Source organism: Myotis daubentonii, chromosome 12, assembly GCF_963259705.1.
Source record: "Myotis daubentonii chromosome 12, mMyoDau2.1, whole genome shotgun sequence".
NCBI lineage: Eukaryota > Metazoa > Chordata > Mammalia > Chiroptera > Vespertilionidae > Myotis > Myotis daubentonii.
The window spans coordinates 70,624,227-70,651,999 of record NC_081851.1 but is presented as its reverse complement, the minus strand read 5'-3'; the positions used below and the strand labels follow the sequence as shown (position 1 = coordinate 70,651,999).

The 27,773-nt window shown below is 57.9% G+C and overlaps 1 protein-coding gene across 2 annotated transcripts in view; it reads left to right on the top strand.

The window, feature by feature from the left end:
- KLHL29 (kelch like family member 29) overlaps nucleotides 1-27,773 on the top strand; it is a 266,413-nt gene that overhangs the window by 224,197 nt on the left and 14,443 nt on the right. For both annotated transcript variants that reach the window (XM_059660438.1, XM_059660439.1), the window contains one exon: nucleotides 22,770-22,908. In XM_059660438.1, the coding sequence (XP_059516421.1) occupies nucleotides 22,770-22,908 (139 nt within the window). The remainder of the gene's footprint in view (nucleotides 1-22,769; nucleotides 22,909-27,773) is intronic.

Below are 27,773 nucleotides of genomic sequence, written 5' to 3'. Positions count from 1 at the left end.
CGGATGGATGGGTGGGTGGACTTAATTCCCAAAGTAAATCCATGAGGGACATTGAGCCCTTTGAGGAAGCTGCAGTCAGGGCCCTGGTCACCGCAGAAGCTACCGGAGCTTGGGAGTCAGGCAGCCCTGGAGATTCTTACGGCAACATCTCCCACGCCTTATGCAGAGTATTGCCAATGCAATAAAGTTAATGGAGCCAGTCATCCTACGGAGGAGCCAATTCAGTGCAAAGATGATACATCTTTGAAGTTAATGAGGTCTATTAATTGAACTTGTGCCCTTTTAAATGGATGAAATCCCTGAAATCTACCAAACAGCAGCACATCCATTTAGAAGCCGTTATTGATGTCTCAGCTCTCTGTCCCCTATGGATGAGGAGCCACCGGGCAGAGCTCTGGGAACTGGCTTCCCACTGACATCTCACTCAGCCCTCGGCCCTGTGGGAGCTCAGCAGATGTCGTGTCCACCCAGCCATTCCTGCCCTTTGCAAAGGCCCCCAAACAGCCCAGCACAGCCACGGGGACTGGATACCCCTGTGATGAGCAGCTCAAGGGAGAAAGTGATGAAGCTGAGCCAGGGCCCTGGCCGGGGCGCTCAGTTGGTTGGAGCACCGTTCTGTACACCAAAAGGTTGCAGGTTCCATTCCCAGTCAGAGCACATACCTAGGATGTGGGTTCCCTGTCAGGGAAACAACTGATCGATATTTCCCTTACATCGATGTTTCTCTCCAAGGAAGAATAACATTAAAAATCAAAACAAAACTGAGCCATGCATCTCTTGAAGAGAACCCACCCAGCTCACAGACCCGACCTCGGGATTAGTTGGGAGAGGTGAGCAAGAACACAGCTAGACCCCCAGCCCTTCAAACGTGGCCACTGCCCTTCAAACGTGGCCACTGCCCAGGTGGGCCTTGTGCTGGGTGGTTCCTGGGCTCGGGCAAGGTGAGCAGACACCGTTTCCAGGAGGTGCAGACCTGGAACCTCCTGGGCAGAAGCACAAGGTCTGGCTGCAGGCCGAACAGGGACCGTCACGCCATGGTCCCTGGGCCCCTGCCTGCCCACCAGTGCTCTGCCCGACTCCAGTCCCTCCCCAGCTAACACCCCTCACAGTTGCTGAGGAGCACAAAGTGGCACTTGTTGTGCCCACAGTACATCTGCTGAAGGCAAAACTTGTGTTTATAGCTCTTCACTTCAAAAGTCTGGCCGTGTTATAAAAAGCAAGGGACCATCTGTCCCTCTTCTGGACCCTTGTGCCTCTTGGGAAAGATTTCTGTGCAAGAAGTCAGTGAGAAGTCAGCACTGACTTCAGGGAACTATTTTGAGGCCGGAAGAGACGGTGCCTCCCGCTGAGGGGGAGTCGGGGGGATGGAAGCCAGCTTGTGGAGGCCTCAGTGGTGGCCATCGGTGGAAGGAGGCATGCTATGGCCCAACGGTGCTGCCCGGTGCTGGGGCTGTGCAGAGGACCGACTGGCAGGACCCAGGGATGTGAGGACAGGCAAAGGGGGTGGGCCAGGCGGCACTGGGGACCCCAGGAGAAGGCGTGGAAAATGCCAACGCCAGATTGCACCTATCTGTTGCGCCAAGTCGGGTATCGCCTGTTTGCATACCTCCACCGGGCTTGTCCAGCCTTCCTTTCAGCACCTTGGGGACCACCTCAGGCTCAGTGAGTTCCTTCAGTGGCTGATCATTGAGGGGTCACAGAGTTCACAGGGGTCTCTGACCTGCCTGTGAGACCTGCTGGGGGTGGTCTGCCCCCAGGTCTGCAGCCCTGAGATGGAAAAGTCCGGGAGAGGCCGGAGAAGCTGGGTGGGCGTGGAGGGGAGCTGGGGGGAGCTCCAGGTAGGATTTCAGGGCAGGAATCTCGCAGCTTCCTGGCCGCACCAACCCAAGCTGGGCCCACTGGGCACCTCCTCCGCGGCTCCTCCTCCATCCGGGCCTTCACGCTGGCTGGTTCAGCTCATTGGTTCTGAAGGGGGCCTGCTCTTGCCCTTCTGAACCCGGCAAAGGTTTTTCTTTTTGTTCTTGTTTAATTAAGGTAGCATTGATTCGTAACAGTATCTAAGTTTCAGGTGTGCTGCATTCTAGTTCGATATCCACACTATTGCATACTCATCTCCAAACGTCTCGTTTCCTTTTTGAAAAGAATCCGTGCAGGTCCCAGAAAGCCTTGGTCTGTGAACCTCTGGGCTTGAGGCTTATTTTGTTTCAGTTCAAAACCTGCTTTTCTGCTTAGCTTCTGTTCTGGATGGAACTGTAGGGAGGGGAGATCAGATACGGGGTCCTCTGAGGACACCCCTTGCTTCCTTTCCTGCTTGTCCCTGACAGGGCGCCCCCTCCCGGTCATCTTGGGGGAATGAGAGATTTGCTTCCATCCTGGGGAGGTTTCCGTCCACGTTCGTAAATGCGCTGAATTCCCCCCACGTGGTGCCCGCATTCAGATTCTGAGGACGAAGGCAGTTCCTGGTGCAGCGTCTTCAAGGCTCCCAGATCCTAAAAGGTCACGGTCCTTTTGTTCGTGCCTCTTTTCATTTCTTTTCTGTTCTTATTGCTTTCTTTGGGCACATAAGGAAACACAGTAGGCAAAGCCTGCTGCTTCCATTGAAATAAAATATTCTGCAGTCAAACCACACACCATAAAGAAATAATTGCAGTCTGTATATATTGCTAATGGACATCTCTCAGCAATTCCCTGTCTCATAAGCTTTAAACACAGACATTAGTATAAATATGCAGAAATCCCGTTCGGGCACATCACTCTGCATTTCTGAACAGAAGGAAGATTAACCATGTGTTGATATCTTCGAAGCAGCTCAGCAGAGCAGGAGCACCTCACTGGCCCTCTCCCCGAGGGAGCGGGGGACTCCCCGAGGCCCGAAGGACAGGGCTGGAGGCCTGGCTAACATCTCCTTTGGGCCCGGGCTCCCCTGGAGCTGAGAGCTTGGCCTGGGGGGAGGGCCTGGCCCCGCCTGCCTGGACCAGCCTCACTGAGCTGCTTGGCCACCTGAGTGTCCTGCTTCTGGAGCCTCCCAGGCTCCCAGGCCCTGGCAGGCAGGGAGGCGAGAGCTTACAGATGCGTTTTCCCGGCCCCACAGCAGCCTGCCCGGAGCCTCGGGGATCTCTGACCTCGGAGGGAAAAGGCCCATGAGGAGCCCTAAGGAGCTGCATCTGGCTGCATCACCGTCAGAACCAGGACCTACAGGCTCCCTTGCTCTGGCCCTTCACACTTGCTCCCCACCCCTCTCCCCTGCCCCGCTCACTCCCGTTGAAGGTCCCACTCTCTCCACCAAGGCCAGCCCAGAGGCAAGGTCTCTACCTTCTCAGGCTCAGCAGCCTGTGCCCCCAGAGCCTAACCCCAGCCTGAGCGTCTAGGGCCGGAGAGGGAAGCCCCGCCCTTTCAGAACACACCCCTGAGCCTTAGTCACCAGAGTGGGGAGATGGAACAGGTTGCTGCGTCTGGGGGGGTCAGGGTGTGGCCTCCACCAGTTGCTGATTGCACTGGAGGCAGCAGAGTCTGGGAGGGCGGCCTGGCTCTGGGGCTCCCCACGAAAGGCCCATGTGTGCACCTAGCACCGGCCACCGTGTCCCTGTACTGACAGAGGCCCGGGGCTCGGTGTTCCCCGGCTGACCACCCGGGAGGAGCAGGGGAGGCGGGGCTGCCCAGGAACCGAGGCCCGCCCTTGCTGTGGACTGGGAGGTGAATTATGAGCCAGTCGGGCATCTCCGTGGAGCCGGGCCCTGGCAGCGAGGCCTTCTGGTTATTTACTGTGTGTTCGCCTGCCTTCCCACAGCGGATGTGGATGTGGGGGGAGAGGAACTCGGCGTTTACATGCGGAGGTAGCGGGGAGGGACCGGGCCTCTCAGCGCTGCCACCGCAGCCTCTGGCCTTGCCCGGACAGGGCAGGTGGGGGGCCGGGGTTTCTGGAGCCCCCCAGCTTTCAAGCCAGAACTCGGAAGCACCAGCCTCCGCCAGAAACAGCGGAGATGAGATCGTCTCCTCCGCTCACCCGTCTCGGCAGCGAGCATCTTGATGGGCTATTTTCACTTGTCTCCCCGACTCGATTGAGGATGATTTTAGAACACCCCCGCCTCGGCCGACTTAGTAAGTTCATGTGGAATCTTACAAGCTCCCCTTTCCTCACGACCCGCGCCTGCCACCTACCCGGAAATGGTCCCAATAACTAAAGAAATGTGTGATGACGGGGAGGTGAATGGCGGCCTGGAGGTGTGCAGCCTGCAACGTGCACGGCCTGTGAGTAACTCATTGGGGGTGTTACCTGCCAGGCATGCCTCTAAGCGTGTTACGTGCATTTCCACATTTAATGCTCACACCCAACTCCGAGGTGGGTACTGTTAACCTCCCTCTGACAGGTGAGGACGCCTGGCACAGGAACATGAGGTCGTCCTCCCAGCAGGGGTACCCAGCAGGGTCCCCAGCCACTCTCCCCAGGCCCCTGCAGCTGCCAAACAGAAGCCCCAGGGTCCTCCTGAGGGATTATAGAAAGCAGAGCGTGTATGTGCCCGTCAGAGGCTTCTGGGAAAAACAGAGAATTCCAGGAGCATGGAACATTCCATCCCAACAGAAGCTGGCTCTCACAGCCAAAAAGGGGAGCGGGAGTGGGGCAACTGTCGCCCAGCCCCCTGGGAACCCAGCTCCTCCCCAAGGCGGGGGGGGGGGGGGGGGGGGGAGGCGGGGAGGTAGCATTGGGGCCTGAATGAGAACTGGGGTGGATCAGGGCATCCAGCCAGCCTCTGCCCTGGACGGTCAGTAAGGAGGGGAGCCAAGGTGTGAACCCATGGGCCCAACAGACCTCCTGACAAGGCTCCACCTGTGTCCCAGCCCCAAGCAGGTGCACCTGCGCCCATGCACGCTGCCTCCCTCTGCAGTCGTCGGGGGGCAGTGCTCTGCCCTGACAGGTCAGCCTTGCCTCAGAGCCCCCCTGGCATTGGGGCAAAGGGAGCAGGAACATGGGGTATAATCCCCCTCCCAGGACGAGGTCATTTATCTGGAAGGACGTGGTCTGACCCATCTCAGAGTAGTGATCCTCCCACCCCACTGACCCGTGTCCTGGGAAGGATCTCCAAAAATCAGCAGCCCCACCCCCGCCCCCGCTGCAGGCTAGGGGAGAAGGGCAGAAAGATGATGAGTCATGAGGATTGAGGCTCTGAAAAACCATTCCTGGGAGCTCTGGGACCAATTGCAGCCAAATGCATGAGCGAGGCCGCCTCTCTGCGTGACTGCGCTGCCCAGCCCTCGTGAGCCAACTAACCCCCGCCTGCCCTTGAGAAAGAGCAGACAGAGGTCACCGAACATCCTCTAGACTCCGAGTTCCACCGGGGCAGGGCTTTGGGTCTGTTTAGTTTATTGCTGTGTCCCCAACATGGTAGGTGCTCACTAAATATTTGCTAAATATGTGAGTGAATGGATGAGTTAATGAATGACTACAGCCAGACGTGACCAATTCTGCCCATAGTACTGAAGTGTAAGCCCCACGGTGCTGTGGGCAGAGCAGGATGGCGGATTGAATCCGGGGGGCTAGGACAGCCTGAGCAGGGCACAGAGGTGGCTCCAGAGCGAGGGCGACTTTAGGCAAAAGTCATCCTGCATAAAGTTGTCCTCTTTCAGTCAGAAGCTTCTATGATGTTGTTTAACTTCATCCAAATGTCTTGCTCTCTGTCACTCGCACTCGAACCCAGGCCCCCAGCTGCTCCATACCCAGCCTCTGGGCTCTGCCTTGGCTCCATCCACCCGGCCTCGGGCTTCTCCCAGGGATCTCACCCAGCTGGCCTGACCAGCCAGCCCCCAGCTGGCCCCAGAGCCAGCTCTACCCAGCCAGGCCCCTGACATCCCCCATCCTTGTCTATCGTGACCCGCTATGGTGCCCCTTGGAGCCTGGGCCTCGCCTTCCTAAGTGACCCGTAAATCGTCCGAGGCCCCTGGGCCTGCACAGCCTGAGGAGGGCGGCTGGGGCCAGCAGGAAGCAGCGGCATACACCGGGTTACAACTATAGAACAGGGTTTTGGATGAAACCGAGCTTGATTAAAATCTCGCTTCTGCCCCCCTGCGGCCGGGGACGTTGCTCTCTCTCTGAGCCTCATTTTCTGCACCTGTAAAATGGGACCATCAGTCATAGAATTGCCTTGAGGATTAAAGGAGAGGATGTCTTCAGCGGATGTCAGAGGGGATGGCAGGAAGCGTGCATTCCGGGGGCTTTTCAAAGTGCGGGTGCTTCCTCCTCCTCCAAATACCCGCTCCCTCCATCCCCCCAGATCTCCTCCCCAGTCAAGGGCAGTGGGGCAGAGACTGCTGGGCATGCGGCTGGTATGTAGCCTGAAAGATGGCTGAGGGCGTCAGAGCTCATTAAAGTGCCCCTTGGCCTTGGCCCAGCAGGTGACACGTGTTAGCAACCTTGGTAGCCTTCGGGCTTCCGTTCCTCCTGGTCCCCGGTCCTAAAGCCCAAGACCCCAGCCTGCGGGTCCCTCGGGCTGGGCGGAGGCGCCTGCGCAGGGATAGGTCCGCCCCGAGGGGAAGCCCCGCCCCCAGTGACGTTGGGCCCGCCCCCTCCGGGCGACCCACGTGCCGCGGGGGAGGGAGGGGCCGCCGGAGGTTGGGGGGCACCGCGGCGGCGGCGGCGGGGGCGCGTCTGCCCGCACTTATTTGCATACGCGCAGGCTGGATATTTATAACTTCTCTCCAGCCAGCCCCACGTTATTGATGTCTTAAAGGGACTTTAATCTGAGCCTTCTTTTCTCCAAATGGGCTTTTGATTTCCGGAGTGATATTATACATGGCTGTAAGCTATTGACTGAGCGATCGCCGCTGTGCTCTCAATGTGCTGATGCCGAAAATCTGCGGTATAAATAAACTTCCTCTGGTAGAATCATTATAAAGCACAAGCAGCAGAAATTTATGGAAAGAACAGATTAAATGCTTAGGCTTAAATTCTTCCGTGTGCTGCTTGCCTTAAACTGCTGTGTCTGGCGTTTGGGCTGCTGATTCAGGTGGAAAAAATCAAACGGACACATCGCTTGTCGGTGCATTTTCACTATGATCTATTGTGTGGCCAACGGAGAAAGCTCAAAAAGCTGCCATTGATAAGCCCGGTTAAAACTCGCAGCATAAATTAGGAAGACGTGTAGTTGCTTTTCGGAGTGGTCGGGGACCGGGGCGCCCGGCACAGCCAAGAAATATAACATCAATAGGTGCTTATGCATTGTAATGTGGGACATTTTTATGCCCACGATAAAACATTCCGCCTACAACTATGTTTATGAAAGCAACAGATAGGAAGATCCATAATGCCACTTAATAGAATTAATCACCTCCCGTCGGACCAGTTTAAAGGGCTTTTTATTGCATGGTGGAAAGCTCTGGCCATAATTAATACTCTGCACACTGTCAGGTGCCAGTCACGGGGCTGCAGGAAGCCCAGGAACTTTGCAGCACGCTTGGGGCAAGAGGGTCCTCAGAATTTAGTGCCGCTGTCTGAGCACCAGGTTTTCTAAATCAGGAATCTAGCCTCTGTGTCAAGGTCTGGCCGGGCTTTAGGCTCTAAATTTTAAGCTCTGGGCTCCAGATATAAATCCTGAGTTTGTGCTGGTCTCTAGGTCGGTTCTGGGATCGAGATTCTGGGTGACTCGCCCTGGCTCCCTGGGTCCTGAGTGAGACGGTCTCACAAAACAGAAAAAAAAAAAACATCCCAGAGCTGGGAGCAGGGGGTGGGTGTTTCCTCAGGGACTCAGCTTGGCCAATCCAGTTGGCCAAGGCAATGAACCCCCTGTGCCCTCTCTTCCCCGCTCACCTAGTTTCCAACAAGGGAGGGAAGCCCTGGGAATGCCCATGGACACCTGCCTGAGGGTCAGCATGTGGGCAAAGGCTGACCGCTCAAGACAGCAGCCTGCTGGGAAGCAGACCGCAGACTCACTGGCCAGGCCCAGGGCCAGACAGTCAGGGAGGCTCTAGGGCTGGTCACTCCCCCCATCTCTACCCCCGCACCCCCAAAGGAGATGCCTTTATCTCCTCTGTGCCTTATCACACAGCCTCTGGGTGACTGGAGCCCCAGGGAATCTCCCAAACAGCCCAGAAAAGCCAGGAGGTGAAGGGTCAGCCTGCAATAATTACCGAATAGAATCGCCCTTTAGGAGCTTGATTCGAGCCAGCGAGAGTGAAGCAGGCGCCGGAGATGGCGCTCTCCAGGGCCCCGGGTGGGTGGCACATCTGTGGGCGGGTAGCTGAGCTGGAGCCCGCGGGTCTCTGGCAGAGAGTCCTCGAGTCTGGAAGCTCTGTCCCTCTTGAAAAGTTGAGCCAGCCAAAGCGAGGAGTGACCCTTGAGGGCAGCGAGGTCAAGTTTCGTCTCCCAGCACAAACATGGTGGACTTTTCCCCACTGGACTGGAATCCCAGGGCACCTTAGGCTCGGACTGATGGGCTGTCACCAGGGGCTCAAATTGTTGTGCCTGAAGGAGGGGTCGCTGTCACGGGTGTTTGCTGAGACATGAATCATACCCGAGGGGACTCCTGGCACCCACTGGAGCACCAGGCACTGGGTTTCCATCGTGGCCTGATACCCCTCTGCCACCTCCCACCGTCAGCACCGCCCAAGGTGAGAGCTGTGCTGGGCCAAATGGGCCTCATTGCTGAGGGAGGCTTGTCCCGTCATGGGCTGTGCTCTGGGTCCATGGGAGGGGTCTCTGTCTACAGCTGTCCTCCCAGAGGTGAGCACCCTCGGGGGCACAAACCATGCCTCCCCCGCCCCACGCTGTGCATGAAGCCACGGGGAGGACAATGAGGCATGGCTGTTGTGGAGGAAACACTTTCAGTCCATCAGCCAGCAGCCTGAGAAAGAAGGCTGTCCAGGGAAGGCTGAGCTAGGACCCAAAGTGCCAGGCCCAGTTCTCAGGCTGAGCTTCAGAGTCACATCCCAGTCCCGCCTGGGGGACTCCCTCCACCCAGGCAGCTCCTGGGGGAGGACACCCCAGCCAGAACTGAGCCTGCAGGAAGGGAGCAGCGAGGTTTCAGCTCCTCTCAGTCCTTCTCAGGGAGCAGGGCCAGGGCTCAGTGTGTTGCAGAACGGACTCATTCTTTTTTTGTTTCATTTTTGTTAATCCTCACCCAAGGATATTTTTCCATTTATTTTTAGAGAGAGTAGAAGGGAGGGAAGGAGGAGAAAGAGAGAGAGAGAGAAACATCGATGTGTCAGAGAAACATCGATTAGTTGCCTCCCACAGGCACCCAGACCAGGGCCAGGGATCGAACCTGCAACCTAGGTACCTGCCCTCCACTTAGAATCAAACCTGCAACCCTTCGAGGCAGTAAAGCAAGGGTGCCCTGACATTTCAGCGGCCGTAACTGTTCAACAAGCCCTGGGAGAAGGGCTGGCAAGCCAGTGCTGAAGCCGCGATGAGCATCCGTGGAGGGAACGTGCATGGTGGGGCAGGCTCTCACCTGACTGGGGAGGTTTTCTTCTCGAGTCCAGCGTCTCCCACTGGGTGCATGTAAGTGAGCTGTAGGATCTGGTCAGGCACACAGCACACAGGGGCACCCTATCTGAGAGGGGTTGAGCACCCAGCCACGGGCCAGCCCACACAGCCTGGCACCGAGTTAAAGGCAGTCTGACTTGGCAACCTGACCTGTCCTCCAGCAGCTCTCAGGCCCCTGGCAGTTGCCAGGCCCCCGCTCTCTGCCCACAGCCCTGCTGGCCTTGGAGCGCCCACTGACAGCTGTTCCTGTTCCTCTCTGGCCTGTGGCCTTGAGTGAGCCCCGAGGCCTGAGCAAGTAGGGAAGGGGATTTGGGACACAGAGCTGGGCTCAGTGAGCAGTTTCCTGGGGGACTTCTGGGATGGATTTGCTAATAGAGACGTCTGTTCTGAGAGGTCGTGATGCCACCTGTCATTAACCCGGGCACCCTGCCCAGGGTTCTCACCAAGAAATCGTAGGCAGCTGCTTGCAGGCGGGTGAGTGATTTGCAAGGACCACAAGAATATTTGCATAAACATATGTATGGAAGTGTGTATTTATTTGCATTCATTTGCATAAATTGCTGGCACCTTGAGCTGTCGTTCCTTAATTTGACTTTATTTTTTTCAGTAAATTTCTTTGAGCTTGGAGCACAGATCTGGACACTTTGGGACTAAAACAACAGCACAGTGGCCATGAGACCAGAGGTTCTCAAACTTTGCTGAGCATTAAAATTTCCTGGGGCGCTTCTAGAAATCCCGGTGCCTGGGCCGCCCCCACACCATTGAATCAGAAGCTCTGGGGTGGGGTCCAGACGGCAGCATTGTTTGGTTTGGTTTGGTTTTTGAAGCTTCCAGATAAGTCTGATGCATAAGCCAAGGTTGAAAATCGATACCTCAGGGCAGGCCCAAGTCAGATCAAACCATCCTGGCCTGCAGGTGGAGACTGGGCACCTCACTCGCCTCCCTCATACGTACCCGACACTCAAAACAAGGCCAGAGGCATGTGACGTGCAGGGCCACACCGCACACAGCGGGCTCGCGGTCAAAGGTCAGCGTGCCCCTTCACCACCGTCCCTGTGGCGTGTCATCCGTGCGGAACTGGCCGCTCCTTCTGGCCCTGCCTCCCAGGTCACCCTGAACTTCACCGAGGCTGCCGGTCATCGGCCCCGGGGAGTACTGAGCGCTCCAGGGCGGGGCCTGGGTTCTGTTCTGGCTGAGACACATGGTCCTTTCTCCTTCCAGCTGACTTCCACGCTGATGAGTGCACCACTGCCCAGATGCCTGGAGGTATATCCCTGCCCGGGGAACACCAGGTGCTCCAGAGCCAGCCCGCCCGGCCCTGCCCACCTCCCTCCGCTCCTCTCCGCAGGTTGGGAGGGAGCCGAGCGCAAGGACTTGCAGGCCTTTCCCTTCCCTGGTGGCAGCTGCCCGGGAGGATGCTGGAGATCTGGGATGTTACCTGACACCCGGTCGGGGCCAGAAGCTGGGCCGGGCCCTGAGGTACAGGGACTGGTCAGACCCAGGCTCTGCTCTTGGAGCCTTTCTGAGCAGTGAACGAGGTCCAGCACTTCCCCCTCCCCAGGCCCTACCCGAGAGGCGGCAGCTCCTGGCTCCCCTGCTGCACGGCTGCATCACATTCACCGGTGCACTCGGGGCAGGTGATGCGGGTCTTGCCAACAGGGCACAGGCTCCCGGGACATCGGCCTGCAGGGGCTGGGAAAGGAGGAGAGTGCTGGTTTAAGGACCTGCAGAGGGAGCTCAGGGGCCCAGTCCATTCCTTTCAGGATCCAACTTTGCTGGGACCCATGGGGTCATTCTGGGGTCTTGGGGAGGCCCATGGCTTGGTTTGCAGATGCTCCCAAGCCCAGCTCAGCTGTGCTGGGAGAGCCTTCCCCCCAGCCCTCCACAGGGCCTGGTGGCAGTCCTCCGGGGATGGGGCTGTAGCTACCCGACCAGGCCCCCCCATCCCATTGAGGTCCCCTCGCCCCCACTCACCAAGACAACATTCACCCCAAGAGAGAGTCACCCTGGGCCCTGCAGTAGATCTGTAGGAGCTCCGGGAGCCTGGAGTCAGCTTCCTTTCCCAAAAGGGTGCTGGCACCAAATGGACACCATAACTCACCTCCGAGGCAGAGCCGGGCGGCAGGCCCAGCCCAGGGCGGCAGAGACCGCTCCTGGGCCAGGCCCAGCATTGCCTCCCCATCTCTTGGCCCCGCTGGAGGCTGTGGCTGGCGCCGAGGATGACTGTCCGTCAGAGTCTGTGTCATCACAGGGGACAGCAGCCCAGGGGGTCAGGGCCCCCCACGTGGCCAGGGCACAGTGTCCCCCACACCCGAGTCCTGGAGGAACTCTTTGTTTCCTTGTCCTTCTTGGTCAAAGCCATTCACTCGATCGGCAGACACCCTTCTTCTCCCCTCTGGTGCTTGGCGCTGGGGCCCTGCCCTTGAACAAGCCACAGGCCCAGGGCCAGACAGATGAGAAAGCCCCCTTGGCAGAGAGTGAGCCCGGTGTGGTGGGACTGGAGTGGGGGTGGGGGTGGGGGCGTTCCTGGATGAGGAAGAGGAGCATATTCCAGATGAAGGGAACACTGTGCAAAGAGCAGCCTGGGTGCTGCCCTCCACCTTCACCCCACCCCCCTCGCTGCCCTTCCCAGTAATGGTCCCCCTGAGAGTGTCTGGAGCGGGCAGAGAGCGGGCAGCTGGGTGCTCGGCCTCCTCGCGCCTGCACACAGGGGTGCTCCTAGCGTGTAGGGCGCCTGTGCTGGACTGGAGTGGGTGTCCACGCAGCGGGTGGAGCCGCCCCACGGGCCCATACCAGGTCAGCCTCTGAGCACCGTGGCAGGTGGTGCAGGGCCCACCCTGAGCAGATGGGCCCCACAACCCAGGCTGCAGCCGAGATGCAGGCCCGGCCCCACCCGTGCTGCCCGGCTCCTCGCGGGTAATTACTTCCAATGAGAGTTTGTAAAAACAGTGCTCTGGCTCTATTATAGAGCCTAATAGGTTCAGCTTCCCCAGAAAAAATAGACTGTCAGGCTGAGTAAGTGTGGGGAAGCGATGGGCGGAGAGGGGTATCATTAAAGCCGCAGCTCAGCTGAAATAATGAGAGGTCCCGTGTCGGGGGAATCGATCCAGAAGGCCAGGGAGCTCGTGGCCAATGTGCCCAACAGCCCTGCCCCTCCTGCATCGGGTCCCAGACCATCTGTTCTTTGCTTGGATCCCAGCACTGAGGGCCACCCTGGGACCCCCCTGTGGGTATCAGAGGCTGCTCCGGGCTCTGGGCACACAGGGAGTGGAAGGTGGCATGTCTACCCCACCAGAGCTCACAGTCTAACCCAAGACAGAACTCAGCCAGCAAAGATCCCACATCAAGCAGGGAGGGATTGGCAGGGAGAGGCCTGCGCCGGAAGACAGGAGGCAGAGTCGAAGGGGGATGGGAAGGGAGGGGGTGTCAGGAGAGCCCACCTGTGACCCTTAGGGACACCCTGGGACGGGGCCTGGGTGCCTCCTCCACAGGCTGCTGCAGGCCGAGGACCCGGCCGGCCAGCGTGGGCAGGGCAGCTGGCAGGACATGATGGCTGGCAGGTGAGGGTGTGGCTCCTCCCTGGTGCCGTGGTTCCTTCCTGGGTGGGATGCCTAGGTCCCGGCTGACGCTGTGCGGCAGACCTGACCCTCTGGCCTTGCAGGTGGCTCCCTCTTTCTTTTTTCCTTATCAGGATTTTCTAATCTTCCTAGAATACGCGTGGCAATTACTTGCATGATTAAGGACCATGTGCAATATGAAAATCTAAAACTATGCCTAGGCTTTCTGGAATGGCAGGAGGTAATGTGGTGCCCCAGTCCTGACCCTGACCGGGCCTGGCAGGAGGGTGGGCACGGACAGAGACTCAGAACAGACAGCCACGGAGAGACTGTAGAGGGTACAAATGAAACAGAGAGGGTACCTATCTCCCTCCCCCCCCCACACACACACAGCTCCTCAGGATTGCTCCTCCTGCCCCCTCCCCCATCCTCCAGCTGTGCGTCTCTCCTGCGAGGGGGTTTGCAGTGCTCTGAGCTGCCATTAGCTTGGCATCTGGGATTTCCATCTCACTTCCCTCTTTACCTGGGTAACTGAACTGATTGTACGCCCAGCTCTGGTTCACTAATTCTTACAAATCCTTTAAAGCTATTGATTTATGTGCTCGTCTATGCCTCCCTCTCCTCCACAGCCCACTCCCCTCCGCAGCTCTCAGCCCAGGGCCTTACACCTTGCAGACACCTGACAAATGTGCTTGGCTGGTTGAATGCATACCTGGGAGATTCAGAGAAGGGGCACAGAATGGTTGGACCAGCAGAGAGCAGCGCAGAAGAAGGGGGTGCCTGGCAGTGTTCGAAGGGGGGAGGGGTACGAAAGAGGGGGGAGGAGCATGAGAGACAAGTTGGTTCTGAGCAGCCACTTTTGCATGTAAGAGACAAACCTGACCCCACCCAAGTGTGTGTGTGTGTGTGTGTGTGTGTGTGTGTGTGTGTGTGTCCCTCCCCCCACCCAACTCTCTCCTGGCTTCTTGACTCTAGTTCCTCCAGCCAAGAGCCACCCACCATCTTCCAAGGGCCCACCCTCCAATAGAAAGAAGCAATATTTGTAAGTGTACTGTCGGCAGAACACAGCTTCACAGAGGCACAGGGCATGTGAGAACCCAGAGGGAGGAGTGGAGGAGTGAGCTCCCCCCACCCCCAACCTCAGACATCAGATTCAACCCCTGGGGCCAGACACAGGTCTCATCCTCCCCTGGTCCTGAGGCCCAGTTCTAGCCCCTGGAGGGGTCACTTACATCACGGAGTGACTGTAGGGCTGCCTTCCCTCCAAAACCCCTTTCCCCCAGCTGCTCCCAGCCCATCTGCCTTGGCCTCCCCCCTGGCCCTTCTGACACCCACCTTTAGGCCTCTGGTCCCCACAGAGCACTTAGGATCCTGACTTCACTCACTTAGATGTTTAGTTCACCAAACATCAGCCTCCCCAGCTCCAGATGTCACCCTAGGACCCCAGCTCCCTCCAGAGCTCTCTGCACACTGGTCTTCACCTCACTTCTCACCCAACTCTCCCAAGCTCTGACCTTCTCCCAAAATCTCCTAGCCCTGACCCCCATGAAATGTTCTCCTCTCCTGCTCAGGATACTCCCATCACCCCCTGGACCTCCATCCTCTAAGTAGGGCAAGGAGCCAGGTGGAAGCTTCTTCCTGGGCACAGGAAGGACTAACAGCTGCTAGTGTCAACCTAACCAGGGCACATCCCTCCAACTGCAGCCTCGGGGTGTGCCCAGTGGCCTTCCCTCATCTGCCAAGGGTCAGCCCCCACCTCTGCAGTGACCACCCTCTGGCCAGGCTCCCTGAGCTGCTGCTCGGGTCCTAACTCTGCCCTCTACCTTTCCCCGTTCTCCCCACGCAAAAGACCATTCTCTTTGATTCCTACTCTGCCCCCACAGAGCAAGAGCTGTCAGTGAAGGAAACCAGTTGTTGGCTTGTGTTTGGACAAATCTTACCATTCAGGCAGCTGGGCACCTGGAGAAGGAGAGAACCACCTCTTTCTGGCCACTGCACCTGAAGGCTCCTATTCTTCATAGTCCCATCCCCCCACCCCCCGAGGGCTGAGGGCTACACCTGTGCTCAACAGAGCTGTGGAGGTGGCCAGCCTTTCCCAGGACGACCATTCAGGGCTCTTCAAAGCCACTGGAGCTGAGGAATAGGTAAATCCCTTCCCAGCGAGGACCTAGTCCTAGACAGTGAACTTACTGATGCTTCAGCAGCCATAGATTGGCATACAAGTTGTGAGATCATCGAATTGATCCCACTGGTGTCTCCTGAAGTAAGGGGGGTGGGGCATGATTTTTGCATTCTTTCCATCTAACTCACACAACTATGACACTGCAGGTGGCTCTGTTGGATCATCTTTTGGGGAAGTTATTCTTAACCCACAAAGAACATGTCTGCATCTGGTCTGCAATGCACCCTGAATTCTAATCAGAAGGGGACTTTTTGTGCAACACATGATACCAGTTGCTCAGGAGGCCAGAGAGACAAGCCCTCCAGGAGGCTACAGTCTGGAAAGGAGGCAAACAGACATCCCTCTAGAAATAGCAGCCAGAGATACCTACTGTACTTGAAGCATCAACAAAAGATCTTGTGGGACCACAGGAGAGGTCTGAGGCCAGGAACTCAGTAAGACCTCTTGTAGGGTAGCATTTAAGCTGAGGCTTAAGGGATGGGTGGGCCCTAAGAGATGTGTTGGGAAAGACTTGGCCAAAGGGACAGAAAAAGAAACTACCACCGTGAAGGAATAGGAGACCCTGGGTAGGAACTTAGAGCTTTGAGGGAGGTGTGGGGACGCGACTAGAAGATGAAGCTGTGAACAAAGGTGGCAACAGGTCACAGGAGGCTCTCAGTGCCGATGGCGAGGAGTGTAGGAAAACGGGGCCAGGTGTTCCTTGGCTGGGGGGGCCTCTAGATGAGGAGAGAGCCCTGCTCAAGGTCACAGGGGCATCATGGCGATGCTGTGACTGGATCTGGGAATCCAAGTCATCCCAACGCCAACAAGCCCAGGCTGGCAGCTGCCTCTGGTCAGTCCTTGGGTCTAAGAGACAGGGGCACAAACCCAGGGAGAGAGAAGGTGATGTTTCTGTTGGTTTTGTGAGGGGTCCAAATATTTTTAAGGAAAATCTTAAATGACGTTTATATCCTCTTGGAGGGGGTGAGGGCGCCCCGCCTGGGAGGTGCTCTCCTGTTCCACCAGGAGACACAGCTCAAGCGCCCACCAGTGCCGCCCTGGGCCAGGGGCCGCAGGGACAGAAAGTGCCTTTGGTGCCAAATTTCACTGCTTAAGAAATAGGTCTTGTTGCCCTGGCCAGTTTGGCTCAATGGATAGAGCTTTGGCCCGAGGACTGAAAGGTCCCAGGTTTGATTCTGGTCAAGGGCACGTACCTTGGTTGCAGGCTCAATCCCCAGCCCTAGTCGGGGCACGTGCAGGAGGCAACCAATCGATGTGTCTCTCTCACATGGATGTTTCTCTCTGTCTCTCCCCCTCCCTTCCACTCTCTCTAAAAATAATGGGAAAATATCCTTGGGTGGAGATTAACAACAACGACAAAAGCAATGGGTCTTGTGCTGGACCACAGGGAAAAGGCAGGCTGGTGAGGGGTGGTGACTATTCTTAGGGCTTTTGCTCCCGTTCAGATAAATGGCAGGAATTTCCATTTGGACAACAGGACAACCAGGTCTCCTCAGTAAAACTGTGGACAGGCAGGAAGTCTGAGTCTTCTCCGGAAGCCCCCCTCAGGAGGACCCATGTCCTGGGAGGGTCTGCCCGCGTGGGGCCCGGGCTGGATGCGAGGTCCTCAGGCCGTTAGAGTCCATCTTACCTGGTAGCTGGAGCCCGGCTGGCCCTCCAGGTCCATTCTGAGTCCAGTGCAGAGAAGGGGGAGGCGAGCTGTGTGTGATCTGATCAGCTGGTGGAGGAGGAGGAGGAGGAGGAAGAGGAGGAGGGGAGGGGGAGGAGGCGTTCGGCTTGGGGCTTGTCTGCTCCCTCTGAGTGCTCCCAGCCGCCATGTCCCCACTGAGCAGCAGCTGCAGGAGGCTGTGTTTGTGCAAAGCCACCATTTGTCCCCACGGTGTCTGCACGCGTCGAGCTCCTCCGCTTCCCGATGAATTATCCCCCAGGGCACGCGTGACACAGTCCTTGCTGGGCTTTCTCGGTATATCTCACAACTGCTCTGAGTTTATAATTTTTTCAGGTCTTTTATCAACTATGTGTCATAAGTACCAACGGAATCGGGAGCATTTATCACCTCGCTGGGTTCCTACTTGAGCTCCGAAAAAAAATTGTTTGGCCGCACAACCTTTCTCGGGGTTCTGATTTAATGGACTTCTCTGCCGCGAAGCCACTGGAATGCGTTGCCTTTTAATATTTGACATCGCTTCCTCTTTATTACCACCTCCGACAGCCCTTCCAGCCCGCTGCAAAGAACCCATTAGTCTCTGACAAATCACTTGTGTCGTTTGGAGAAAAATATGCAGAAGTTTGGCTGCACCTTCATCGGTGCAGTTTGTGGCCTCACGTGCCTCTAAACAAAGCTTCCAGCCCAGGCCGACCCTCCCCAGCGTCCCCTTCCCCTCCGATGCCTCGAGCTGCTGGGTCCGCGGAGCCAGTCTACCCTACCCACTTCCAACAGGGCTCTAGATGGGGTATGCAGAGATGTCCGTGACTGCTGTTAAGAATTAGCCAAAAGCCGATGAGCGGATAAATAAAGTGTGTTACATACATGCAGTGGAATAATATTCAGCTTTAAAAATGAACTTTTGATAGATGCTACAACATGGGTGAGCCTTGAGGACATTATGCTCAGTGACATAAGCCAGTTCCAAAAAGACAAATATTGTACGATCCCACATATGTGATGAGGTGCCCAGAGTAGTTGAATTCCTAGAGACAGGATAGAATGGTGGCTGCTAGCGACTGGGGCGAGAGGGGAGGGTTGACAGGTACAGAGTTTCCGTTTTGCAAGATAAAAATACTTCTGGAAATTGATTGCACAACAGTGGAAATGTACTGAACACGACTGAACTGCATGCACACACAAAAGTGGTTAAGATGGCAACATGCATCACAATTTAAAAAAATAATCATAACTGGCTTCACACTGAACCAGCAAAGGGGAACTGGCCCAGAGAACGCTCTCCGGGTGCTGGAGTCCAGTTAGTTATTCACGCTTTCCATGCAGCTGGCTCTTGTGCATAACGGACAGCTCCAGGATTTAGTGGCTTAAAGCAACCACCACCTATTTGGGTGAGGATCTGGTTTGCAGTTGGGGTTGGGCTCTGCTGACGCTGGGCGGTGGGGCGGGCTGGCTCACCTCGGCTCCACAAGGTCTCTCTGCCCCCAGCAGCCCAGCCCAGACTTGTTCAGACGGTGGTGGCGGCAGGGGTCCCGAGAGAATGAGCAAAAGGAAGCAAAGCCCTGTGAGGCCATGGCTCGCACCCACGCACATAGTCTATGGTGGGAAACAAGTCACGGGGCCAGTCAGAATTCACAGGGTGGGGAGATAGGCTCCACCCCTTACTGGGAGGGGCTGCAAAGGATTTTTGCAATCTGCCACTTACACTATATATATATATGCCAGACCCTGTGCTTTGTGTTGAAGATAAAAATATATATGCCGAAACCGGTTTGGCTCAGTGGATAGAGCGTCGGCCTGCGGACTGAAAGGTCCCAGGTTCGATTCCGGTCAAGGGCATGTACCTGGGTTGCGGGCATATCTCCAGTAGGAGATGTGCAGGAGGCAGCTGATCGATGTTTCTCTCTCATCGATGTTTCTAACTCTCTATCTCTCCCCCTTCCTCTCTGTAAAAAATCAATAAAATATATTTTAAAAAATATATATAAAGAAAATACCATGGCGTGTAGGAGGCATGTAAATAAATCATTACAGCACGTAGTATGCTCTAAAGCAGCGGTTCTCAACCTGCGGGTCGCGACCCCTTTGGCGGTCAAACGACCCTTTCACAGGGGTCACCTAAGACCATCCTGCATATCAGATATTTACATGACGATTCATCACAGTAGCAACATGACAGTGATGAAGTAGCAATGGAAATAATTTTATGGTTGGGTCACAACATGAGGAACTGTCTTTAAAGGGCCAGAAGGTGGAGAACCACTGCCTAAAGGCAAGCACGGGGTGCTGGGGGAGCCTGCCGAGGAGGTCGGAGGACAAGGGGACGGAATAGTACCTTAAGGGGTGTTGAAGAACAAGTGGTAATTAGCCAGAAGAGGGGCGGGGAGATGAGTGAAGGCCTGGAGGGGGCCCTGCCTGGGGGAGGCTTCCGTGGGGAGGGAAGGGCCCGCCCTGGAGTGGAGGACTGGGGTGGGAGTGGGGGTATCTAAGCAGCGCTGACGGCCGGATTGCTGTGTGGAGCACATCCCACCCCACAGGTGGGGCAGCGGATTCTACAGGTGTGGGGTGCTGGGTGCGGGGTGCTGGTGCTGGGTGCTAGCGGAGTGCACTCCGATGCCCCAGCGCTGGCCAGACTCCGCCCAGGCCTGCAGACCACCCCCCCTGGGCACAGGGCTGGGAGGCATCCAGGAGCCCAGTCCCCCAAGCCCCTCAGACCTTAAGGGGTTGTCTTTTATCGAGACGGGGTGGGCGGGAGGGCAGCTGGTGCCCAGAGCTGGCGCTGGCTTCCTCCTGTAGATCCCAGGCCGCGCTGCCCCAGAATGCCGCCTCTCGGCCGGGCACTGGGCCGGCGGCCATGAGCACATAAGGCCGATCAGCACTTAGAATGTGCGTGGGGCCCTGCTGTGAGAAGGAACCCCCTGGTGAGCACTTTCATAAATTGAAAAATCCTTCTGAAACTGAGTAATCCAGCGATTCAATCCAGGTCTCGGCGTCGTGGGAGTAGACAGCGCCTGCCGTTACGATGACCTGGATCTCTAAGCACCTTCCGGATCCTCCCGGAATTCCCCAGGAGGAGGCATTGCTGCTGGGGCTGGGACCTCGGTGTAGGAGTAAAATCTTCCCAAGAATCAGGATGCCTGGGGCCCAGAGGGAGCGGCCGTCTGATGCAGCCCTGTTTCCCCGGCTCCCTGAGCGGGTGGGCTCAGCAGGCGTGTGCAGCTGCATCTGTCACTCAGGGCAGTGTGACGACGGAGCAGGTCCCCTCGGTGCTCGGGGGAACTGAGGCCAAAAGCTGGGGCCACGTGCCCAGGGTCACACAGCCAATTAGGGGCGACACTGGGGTGAGAACAGCGTCCGGGTCTTTGGAATTCCAGCCCAGAGCTCTTCCCCCCTCACTGCTCCACTCCAAAGGCGGCATCGCCCACCCGGCTCAGGGTGTGGGAGTGAATTCAGTTGGTGGCACTTTTGAAAGCTGATGTGTGAGCATAGCCGTTCAGCCTTAACCCAGCCTGACCCTGCATCTTCCTGAGCGGGCTCTCCACGCCACAGGTGCCCACAGCCTTGCCTCCAGCCCAGGCCCAGCCTCTGCCTCCTGCACCCTCCAACCCCCGTGTCCCACAGGCCCTAACCCTGCCCCCAAAACTACTAGTAAACTCATCATCCCCTCCCTTCCCGATGTCCCTCCAGAAACATGGAAGTGGTCCTCATGCCTCCCCCCGCCCGCCCTCTCCATCTCTGAGGGCCACAGTATCCGCAGCCTCCGTGCTGGGCTTGCTCTGTCCTGTGACTGTTCGAGTTCAGGCCTCTGTCAGTCCTCACTTGGATTATGGAGCCTTCGCCACCATCAACAATAACAATGAGTCTACTGCGTATTCCTTAGGCATTTCTACGTGTCAGCAGCTAAGAGGGGTGTTGATTCCCCTTCCCCAGCTCACGCAGCCGATGGGGGGCAGAGTTCAGGTTCTCCCAGGCCTGACTCTGAGGCCCAGCTTCTTGCCTCCAGCTGTCCCTCCCTGTCCTGCCTCTAACGGAGCTGCCAGCGTGATGTGTCTGAGCCCAGGTCTAACCTGTCCCTCCCTGGCGGCTCCCTGGCGGCTCCCTGGTGCCCAGAGGTTAAACCTCAGTCCCCTCAAAAGCCTCGTGAGATCTGGCCCTGCCTGCCCACCCATCGCATCCCCATCCCTCCCAGGCCCTGTTCCCCTGTATCTGCCCCCAGCACCTCCGTGCCCTTCACCCCAGGCTTCGCGCTTGGTGTCCTGCTGCTGGTCTGGGCACACCTGCGAGCAGCCTTCCAGAGGCCGCAGCAGCACCCCCTGCAGGCGGCCCGCTGCGACTCCAGCCTGGTGGATGTGGGGATGATGGGGGTCAGTGACTTGCCATTGCCCTACACCTTGGACTCCCCCCCCCCACCCCCGTGTGGGTGTGCTCACCGTCTCCCGTGGTCTTCGGCAGCCAGAGGCCAGGGTGGCCTCCCAAGGAAGAGCCTGCCTGACCTCGAGCCCCCGGGCCCTTGAGTATCTGATCTTCACCAGGTTCTGGGAATAGAGTGGAGCCTGCACCCCCTTTCACAGATGGAGAACCAGAGGCTCAGGGCGCGCGGGGGCTTCTTGGGGGCATTCAGCTGTCAGAGGCAGCGCTGGGCTCAGCGGGCATCCTGGCAGCAGCCAGCGCCGCCCGTGTGGACAGATGGCTAGCCTGACTGGCGCAGGGCGCACCGGCGGGTAACTCCTGAGTGCGGGCCAGGGCTCCGCCTGGACCCGGAGGTCTGGGCTGCTGGGAGCGGCTTAGCGGACAGGGCTCAGTTTCGCGGACCGCCTTCTCCCATTCCCCTGCCGAAGGACGTAACCTGCCTGACAACAGTCTACGTCATTCTGGACCCAGAATCGGGGCCTCTGCTGTCCAGCTACCAGCAATGCTAAGAGCAGGCTCTGTCCAGGGCTGCAGGGGCAGGCGGGCAAGGCGAGGCTTGTGGGAACACCGGTCATCCAAAGGCCCTAACTTTGGCAAATGAAAGCGTTTATAGAAAGTAAGCAGGTGGTGGCCAGCCTCTCCTCCTTCCCCCTTCCGAGCCCGGAGATGGGTCTGGGAGAAGCTCTGACCCCCCCAGGTTCAGAGCCCATGGGCCTGGGGCACTCTCTGTGCCAGCCCCGGGGCCAAGACGCCGGGCAAAGGTAGGTGTGCGTTAGGGTGGGCAGGCCCTGCTGGAGCTGCAAGCCAGGCTCTCCCGTGCTGAAGGGTCCCGGAGGTGGGAGAAGGTGCAGACGGTCTCGGCCCCTGGCCTGCTCCCCGGGTCCCCCCTCCACCCTTCCCTCCATGCTCCCCTCCCTCCCAAGAAGCTCTCCCAGCCACGGCCGAGTGTCTAACAAGGGACGCTGTCTTTGCAGGTGTTGGGGTTTCTATTCCTTTGAACCATACCAGCCCATCCTACATCGCAATGCCATGCTTTACTTGGTACCAAAGCACATTGGCACTCATTGGCATTTGGAGACCTTGTTGCGTAGCGACCGCAGTTCCTAACTGTCTGTGATAACGTATTCTCCATGTTCCCAACTGTGACTGCGGGACTCTCTTCCCCGGACCTTCCGTTTCTGGGTTTGATTTTTTATTTATTTGTATTTGTTTTTTTGTTTTGTTTTGTTTTGTTTTTGCTTTTGAAAGTTGTGATCCCCGGGTCCTGTGGCCCCTCCGGTTGCCGCTTGTCTATGCATGATGTTTGTGACTTCTGACTGTCAGTGTTGAGCCAGTCTTGCCAAGAAACAGTATCAAGTAGTTTCCTATTTCTCTACTTCTTGGAAAAATAATTTTTTTTTTAATTTAAAATTTGAAAGAGAAAAAAAAAAAAAAAAAACTCTTAATGGGAACCTGGCCCTGTCTGTCTTCTCTGTTCTGCAGAAATGTTGAAGGAATTGAACCAGCAGCGCAGAGCGAAAGCCTTTACAGACCTGAAAATTGTTGTTGAAGGCAGAGAGTTTGAAGTCCACCAAAATGTTCTAGCTTCCTGCAGCTTGTATTTCAAGGACCTGATTCAAAGGTTTGCCTTCCTTCCAGCTGTGGTCGGGTCTGTTCCTTTGTAGGACGCTTTTGTGTCGCTTCTCTCCTCCCCTCTCTTGCAGGTTCCTGAAGTGTGACTCCCTGTCACAGAGCCAGTAGCCATCTCTCCTCCCCTCCCCCACCCCCCCCAGCACCCTCTCACACACAGCCTCAGAGCAGCCACAGCCCCCAGCCCGCCCCACCCAGCTGTGCTGGTCGCCAGGGGCCTCCGCCAGCAGCAGGCCACACCCCTGCCCCACCCCAGGAGCTCGGAGTTCTCAGTGGCTCACAAGCGCACCCTGAGGTTAGAAGGACTGTAGACCCCTCGTTAAGGGACCACTGCACACTGCCCCTCCCCCCTCGGCCAGCACGGGTGCCCGGCACCATCGTCACTGCTGTCGATGGTGAACTTAAAGCCAGAAAAGCACATCGACCAGCCCCGCCCCCGCTGAGGAGCAGGAGGCACCCAAGGGGCCGCTTTTCTGCAGCCCGAGTCGGGGAGAAGAGGCTTGTAGCCAAAGCCTCGTTCGGGCTGCCCGTCCTGATACTGGTACCCTGAGCCCAGACCAGGTGTGTCCTAAACACGGGCTCTCTCAGCGTTTGCTCCCTCCCCACCTGCCCTCTGCCCCGGCTATTTCTACCTGAATGAGTCTTCATGGTGCATGAGCATCTTTTTCTTTTTCCATTACGTTGATTTTTTAATTTGTCTGCTTCATACCCTTGCAAAGAAGTCAGGGGCCACCTTCTAGCTCCTTAGTGAGGGAGAGCAGCGGGGGGGCAGCCCAGGGTCACACTCCTCTCTCTCACCCATCAGCAGATTAATGCCGCTGCTCCTTTTGCCTTGCAGCCTCCGGGGCGGACGCTGAGCCGGGACTGTGCTCAGAGGGGAGGACAGGACCTCTGCTTGCTTCCCAATGCTGTGTTTGGACTTGCCAACTAATCCCAGAGCGACTGTGTTTTGTTTCAGGATGGCACCCTGGCTGGCATCTCCTTCCCAATCCGTTGTGTCCTTTCACTTAGAGCTGAGCTGCCCGGCGTGCAAAGCCCTGCCCGGCCGCGCGGGCCCCAGCCGTGCAGGCTCTTGGTGACTTCCAGCCTCGTGGGCAGCTTGGGTCTCCCGCCCCCGCTGCCTGGGTTCTCTCTGTCTGAGCACAGGGGTCAGGGGCATGAGCTGGGGTAAAGGGGCATGTCCAGGGGCTTCTCCAGGCCAAGGGAGGTCTTTGTGCTTCTACTTTTGGCAAATTCTAGAACGAGCAGTGATGGCACCTGGCTGCTGAATTGCAGATGTGGCATCCTAGGCCCTTGGTCCTGCTCCAGACCAGCTGGAGAGCACAGAGGGGCAGGCTGCAGGGGCAGGTTGGCACTGAGCGATGGCCCAGCCCTGGGCTAGAAAGATGTGGGCAAGAGGAGCGCAGGAGCCCTCTGACTGTGTCCACAGACCTCACCTGCAGACCTTATTCTTGCCCACAGCAGAGAAGGCACGCTTAGGTGGAAACTCAAAGTAGTGAAGGCTTCCGGGACAGGCCAAAAAGAAGGAGGAAGAACATTCCAGGCAAGGGATGGGTTGCCTGGAATGTTCCGGACTGCAAAGAATGTTCTGGAATGTTCTAGACTGTTCTAGGCAAGGGATGGGTTGGCTGGAATGAAAAGTTGAGAACAGAGAGAGTCATGAGCATTGAGGAGGGGGAGATGGCCTTCCCAGAGAGGGGGTGTGACGTGGGATGGGATGGGCAGACGGGCCCGGACTCCTGGGCTAGGACCTGGACTTGTAGGGCTGTGAGGAGCAGTGGGGAGGGGCTGCCCACCTGGAGGTGGGAGAACCTGGGAGCTAAGAGGCGGACACTGGAGGAGAGAGGGCACCTCCTTGGGAGCTAGGAGACCTGGGTGCTACACCTGACTCTGCCACCTGTCCTGTGACCCCGGGCACATCGCGGCCTCTCTCTCAGGCACTGGGTTGTCTCATCTGTAAAGGAAGAGGTTGGTGAAATGATGTCCCGGCTTCTTTCCAGCCCTGACGTCCCAGGGACGGCCAGGGGGTGAGCAGGGCCAGCCTGGAGGGCTTCCCAAGCACAAGCACTAGACGTGAGAAGGTCAGGGTCACGGAGGAAGGGAGGTCCGGTGGACGGAGCCCAGAGAGGAGACAGGAGAGCCCCTCGGGGAGGAGGGGAGGCCCAAGCCGAGTCCAAAGGAGCCCCTGCACTTGAAGATCAAAATGTCCATTTGTCGCCATTTTAAATGTGACTTCCCTGTCCTCACTAAGGGCACAGGCCACCACTGCGGGTGACACGTTCCCGCCCCAGCCCCGGGCGGACCCCTCCCCAGGAGCCACAGGACAGGCGTAGGGGTGCCCAGCCACGCACTGCTCTCCACTCAGCGCACCAGCAGGGCCGCTCCTGGGCGCCGGTCTCACACGAAACCCTAGACAAGATGGGCTGTGCCGTCCGGGAGCCTAGGGTCTGGCGGGAGACCCTGGAGAGCCGCCGAGGGGCAGAGCAGGTGACGCAGACGGGGAGGTGCAGAGGCTCGCAGCCCGGTGCTCGTTCTGGGGGAGCGGGGCATCCGCGTGGGTTTTGAACCAAGAATGGGATTAATGGCCAGGCAGGCAGTGGGGCCGACGGGAGAGGAGCGAGTGTGAGGCCCAGGTCAGCAGGGGACTCACTGCAGCTGCGATGCCAAGTGTGAGGTGAGCGTGGAGGGGATGAGGCCTATGCAGGGGCAAGGGGGCAGGAGCCAGGTCACAGGGCTGTTTCTGGCCTGGGGGTGTCATGGTCAGATTTGTGTTTGTGAAGATGCTGTTCAGACTGGGAGGCGGAGGGCGGGTCTCAGAGCAGCCTCTCCCGACCAGCGGCCAGTTCCCCTTCCGCTCAGCTGCCCGGAGCCCCTATCCTCCAGGCCCAGGCTCCAGGCCGACCCCGACTTGGTCCACATGATCTTCCCCCACATGTTCAGACCTTTGGTGAAGCTGCCGCAGCTCCTTTCCCCGGCCTTCCCTTAGTTCGTTCCATCATCGTCTTCTTCCTCCGATGAGGGCAAGACCAGCCCACAGGAGGCTTGTCGAGGTGCCGCATGTCATCCTGGAAATCCTCCCACTGACCTGAGAAGCAGGTGCCATGCGTATCCCCATTCTGCAGATGAAGAAACTGAGGCCCAGAGAAGTTGTGTAGCCGATAGATCTGGGATTCAAATAGAGGTCTGACTCCAAAGCTCATGCTAATCTGTGAGGAAGGACAGTGAAATCTCAGGGCTGGCACTGTGGATAGGCGTGCAAGAGATAGGGATGCGGAATACATGTGAGTGTGTGTGTGTGTGTGTGTGTGTGTGTGTGCACGCACACACATCTATTAAAAACACTTGTAACTGGCCACAGGATCTTCCCGAGTAGACACACCCACCTGGGACAGGTACCTACGTCGCAGGCACGCCCTCCCGCCCCGCGAGGGGGCCGAGTCCTCTGGAGTGAGGCGTGTGAAGGAGAGCACAGAGGCCGCCGGAAAGCTCGGAGCCTGTGCTGAGCCCCTGGCCCTGCCTCAGCTCCCCCTGTCGCCCCATCCGCGTCCCCGTGACAGTCCGGGGCGACCGCCCTGCAGGAAAAGGAGCTGTGGCTTTGTCTTTGAAGAATGTGAAGGCCAGGGCTGCGTAACAAGCACGCCCGCCTGTATCCAGGCCAGAGGGAAAACCCAGAGGATTCAGTGGGGGAGCGTCCCAGGCTTGGGGGAGGAAGGAGGATCTTTTGAGCAGAATAGACCTAGTCGGGTGCTGGGGTTGCAGCCTCCCAAGTCCAGAGCCATTCCCACCCCGGGGAGCGGGCCCTGGAGGAGCGGTTCCCTCGCCTGCTCCCTGGCTGCGAGGAGCTCTCAGGGAGGGCTGGAGCCCGCTGCACTCACCGGCCCCACAGGCTGCAGGCCCCCTCCGAGAGGACGGGGACCGTTCATCTTTGGAGATGGCAGAGGTGCCACCCTCCCTGCCAGCACTTCCCAACACGCTCCCTGGGTCCAGAGGGAGGAAGTGCGCAGCCTTGGGGAAGAGATGCCTCCTCATCACACCAGTAGGAGGGGACTTGGCCCTCTGCCTCCCAACCACAGCGCAGCGACACCTTGAACTATATGGTCTCTGTTCCTATGGAGTGAAAGTGGATGGACAGGTTGATTTCACAAGCCCCGTGCACAGGCTCTGGGTTCCCGTCTGTCTCCCTCCCCAGGGGAAGCTGACAGGACCTGAGTGGCACAGATCCTGGACGTAGGGGCACCCGCTAGACTTCAACGCAATAGCCAAGCCGGACGCCTCTCCTCTCCTTCCCGGTGCAGCGGGGCGTTTGTGGGTGGCAGTCTGCCTCTTTCCTGGTGGAATAGACAGGCGTATCTGGAAAGCCAGATAACAAGAGGAGAGACTCACACATCTCAGAGGCTGGCAGGATGAGGCGAGCCAGGCCATCCCCAAGTCACCGTAGGTGGGCCAGGGCCTAGGGGAGCTGCCCAAGTCCTCGGGACCCATGCATTCCTCTGCGGCTGAGTGGAATGCCCGTGTCTGGCATCGGGTCCCGGGGGCCTCCAGCCACTCCCCAAAGATCCTTTGCCCAGTGGCCCCCTCTTCTCCAAGGGCGCCCCCCACCGGGTGCCTGGAGGAGCAGAGCCACAGCTGTAGGCCGTAGGGACAGCGGTGCTCTCCAATCCTGGACAGCACCTGTGATGGTGGACATCCGTGTGCTTCCATGCAATCCCTGTGCTCCCCAGCCATGCAGGCACCACCTGTCCCAGCCCGCTCCCAGGCTCAGACTCTGGGCAAGACCAGCATCTCCCCACGAGGGAAGCCTGCTGGTCCCATTACACCCATCACTCCCTTGCAGCCACAGGCTCCACTGACCTTCCA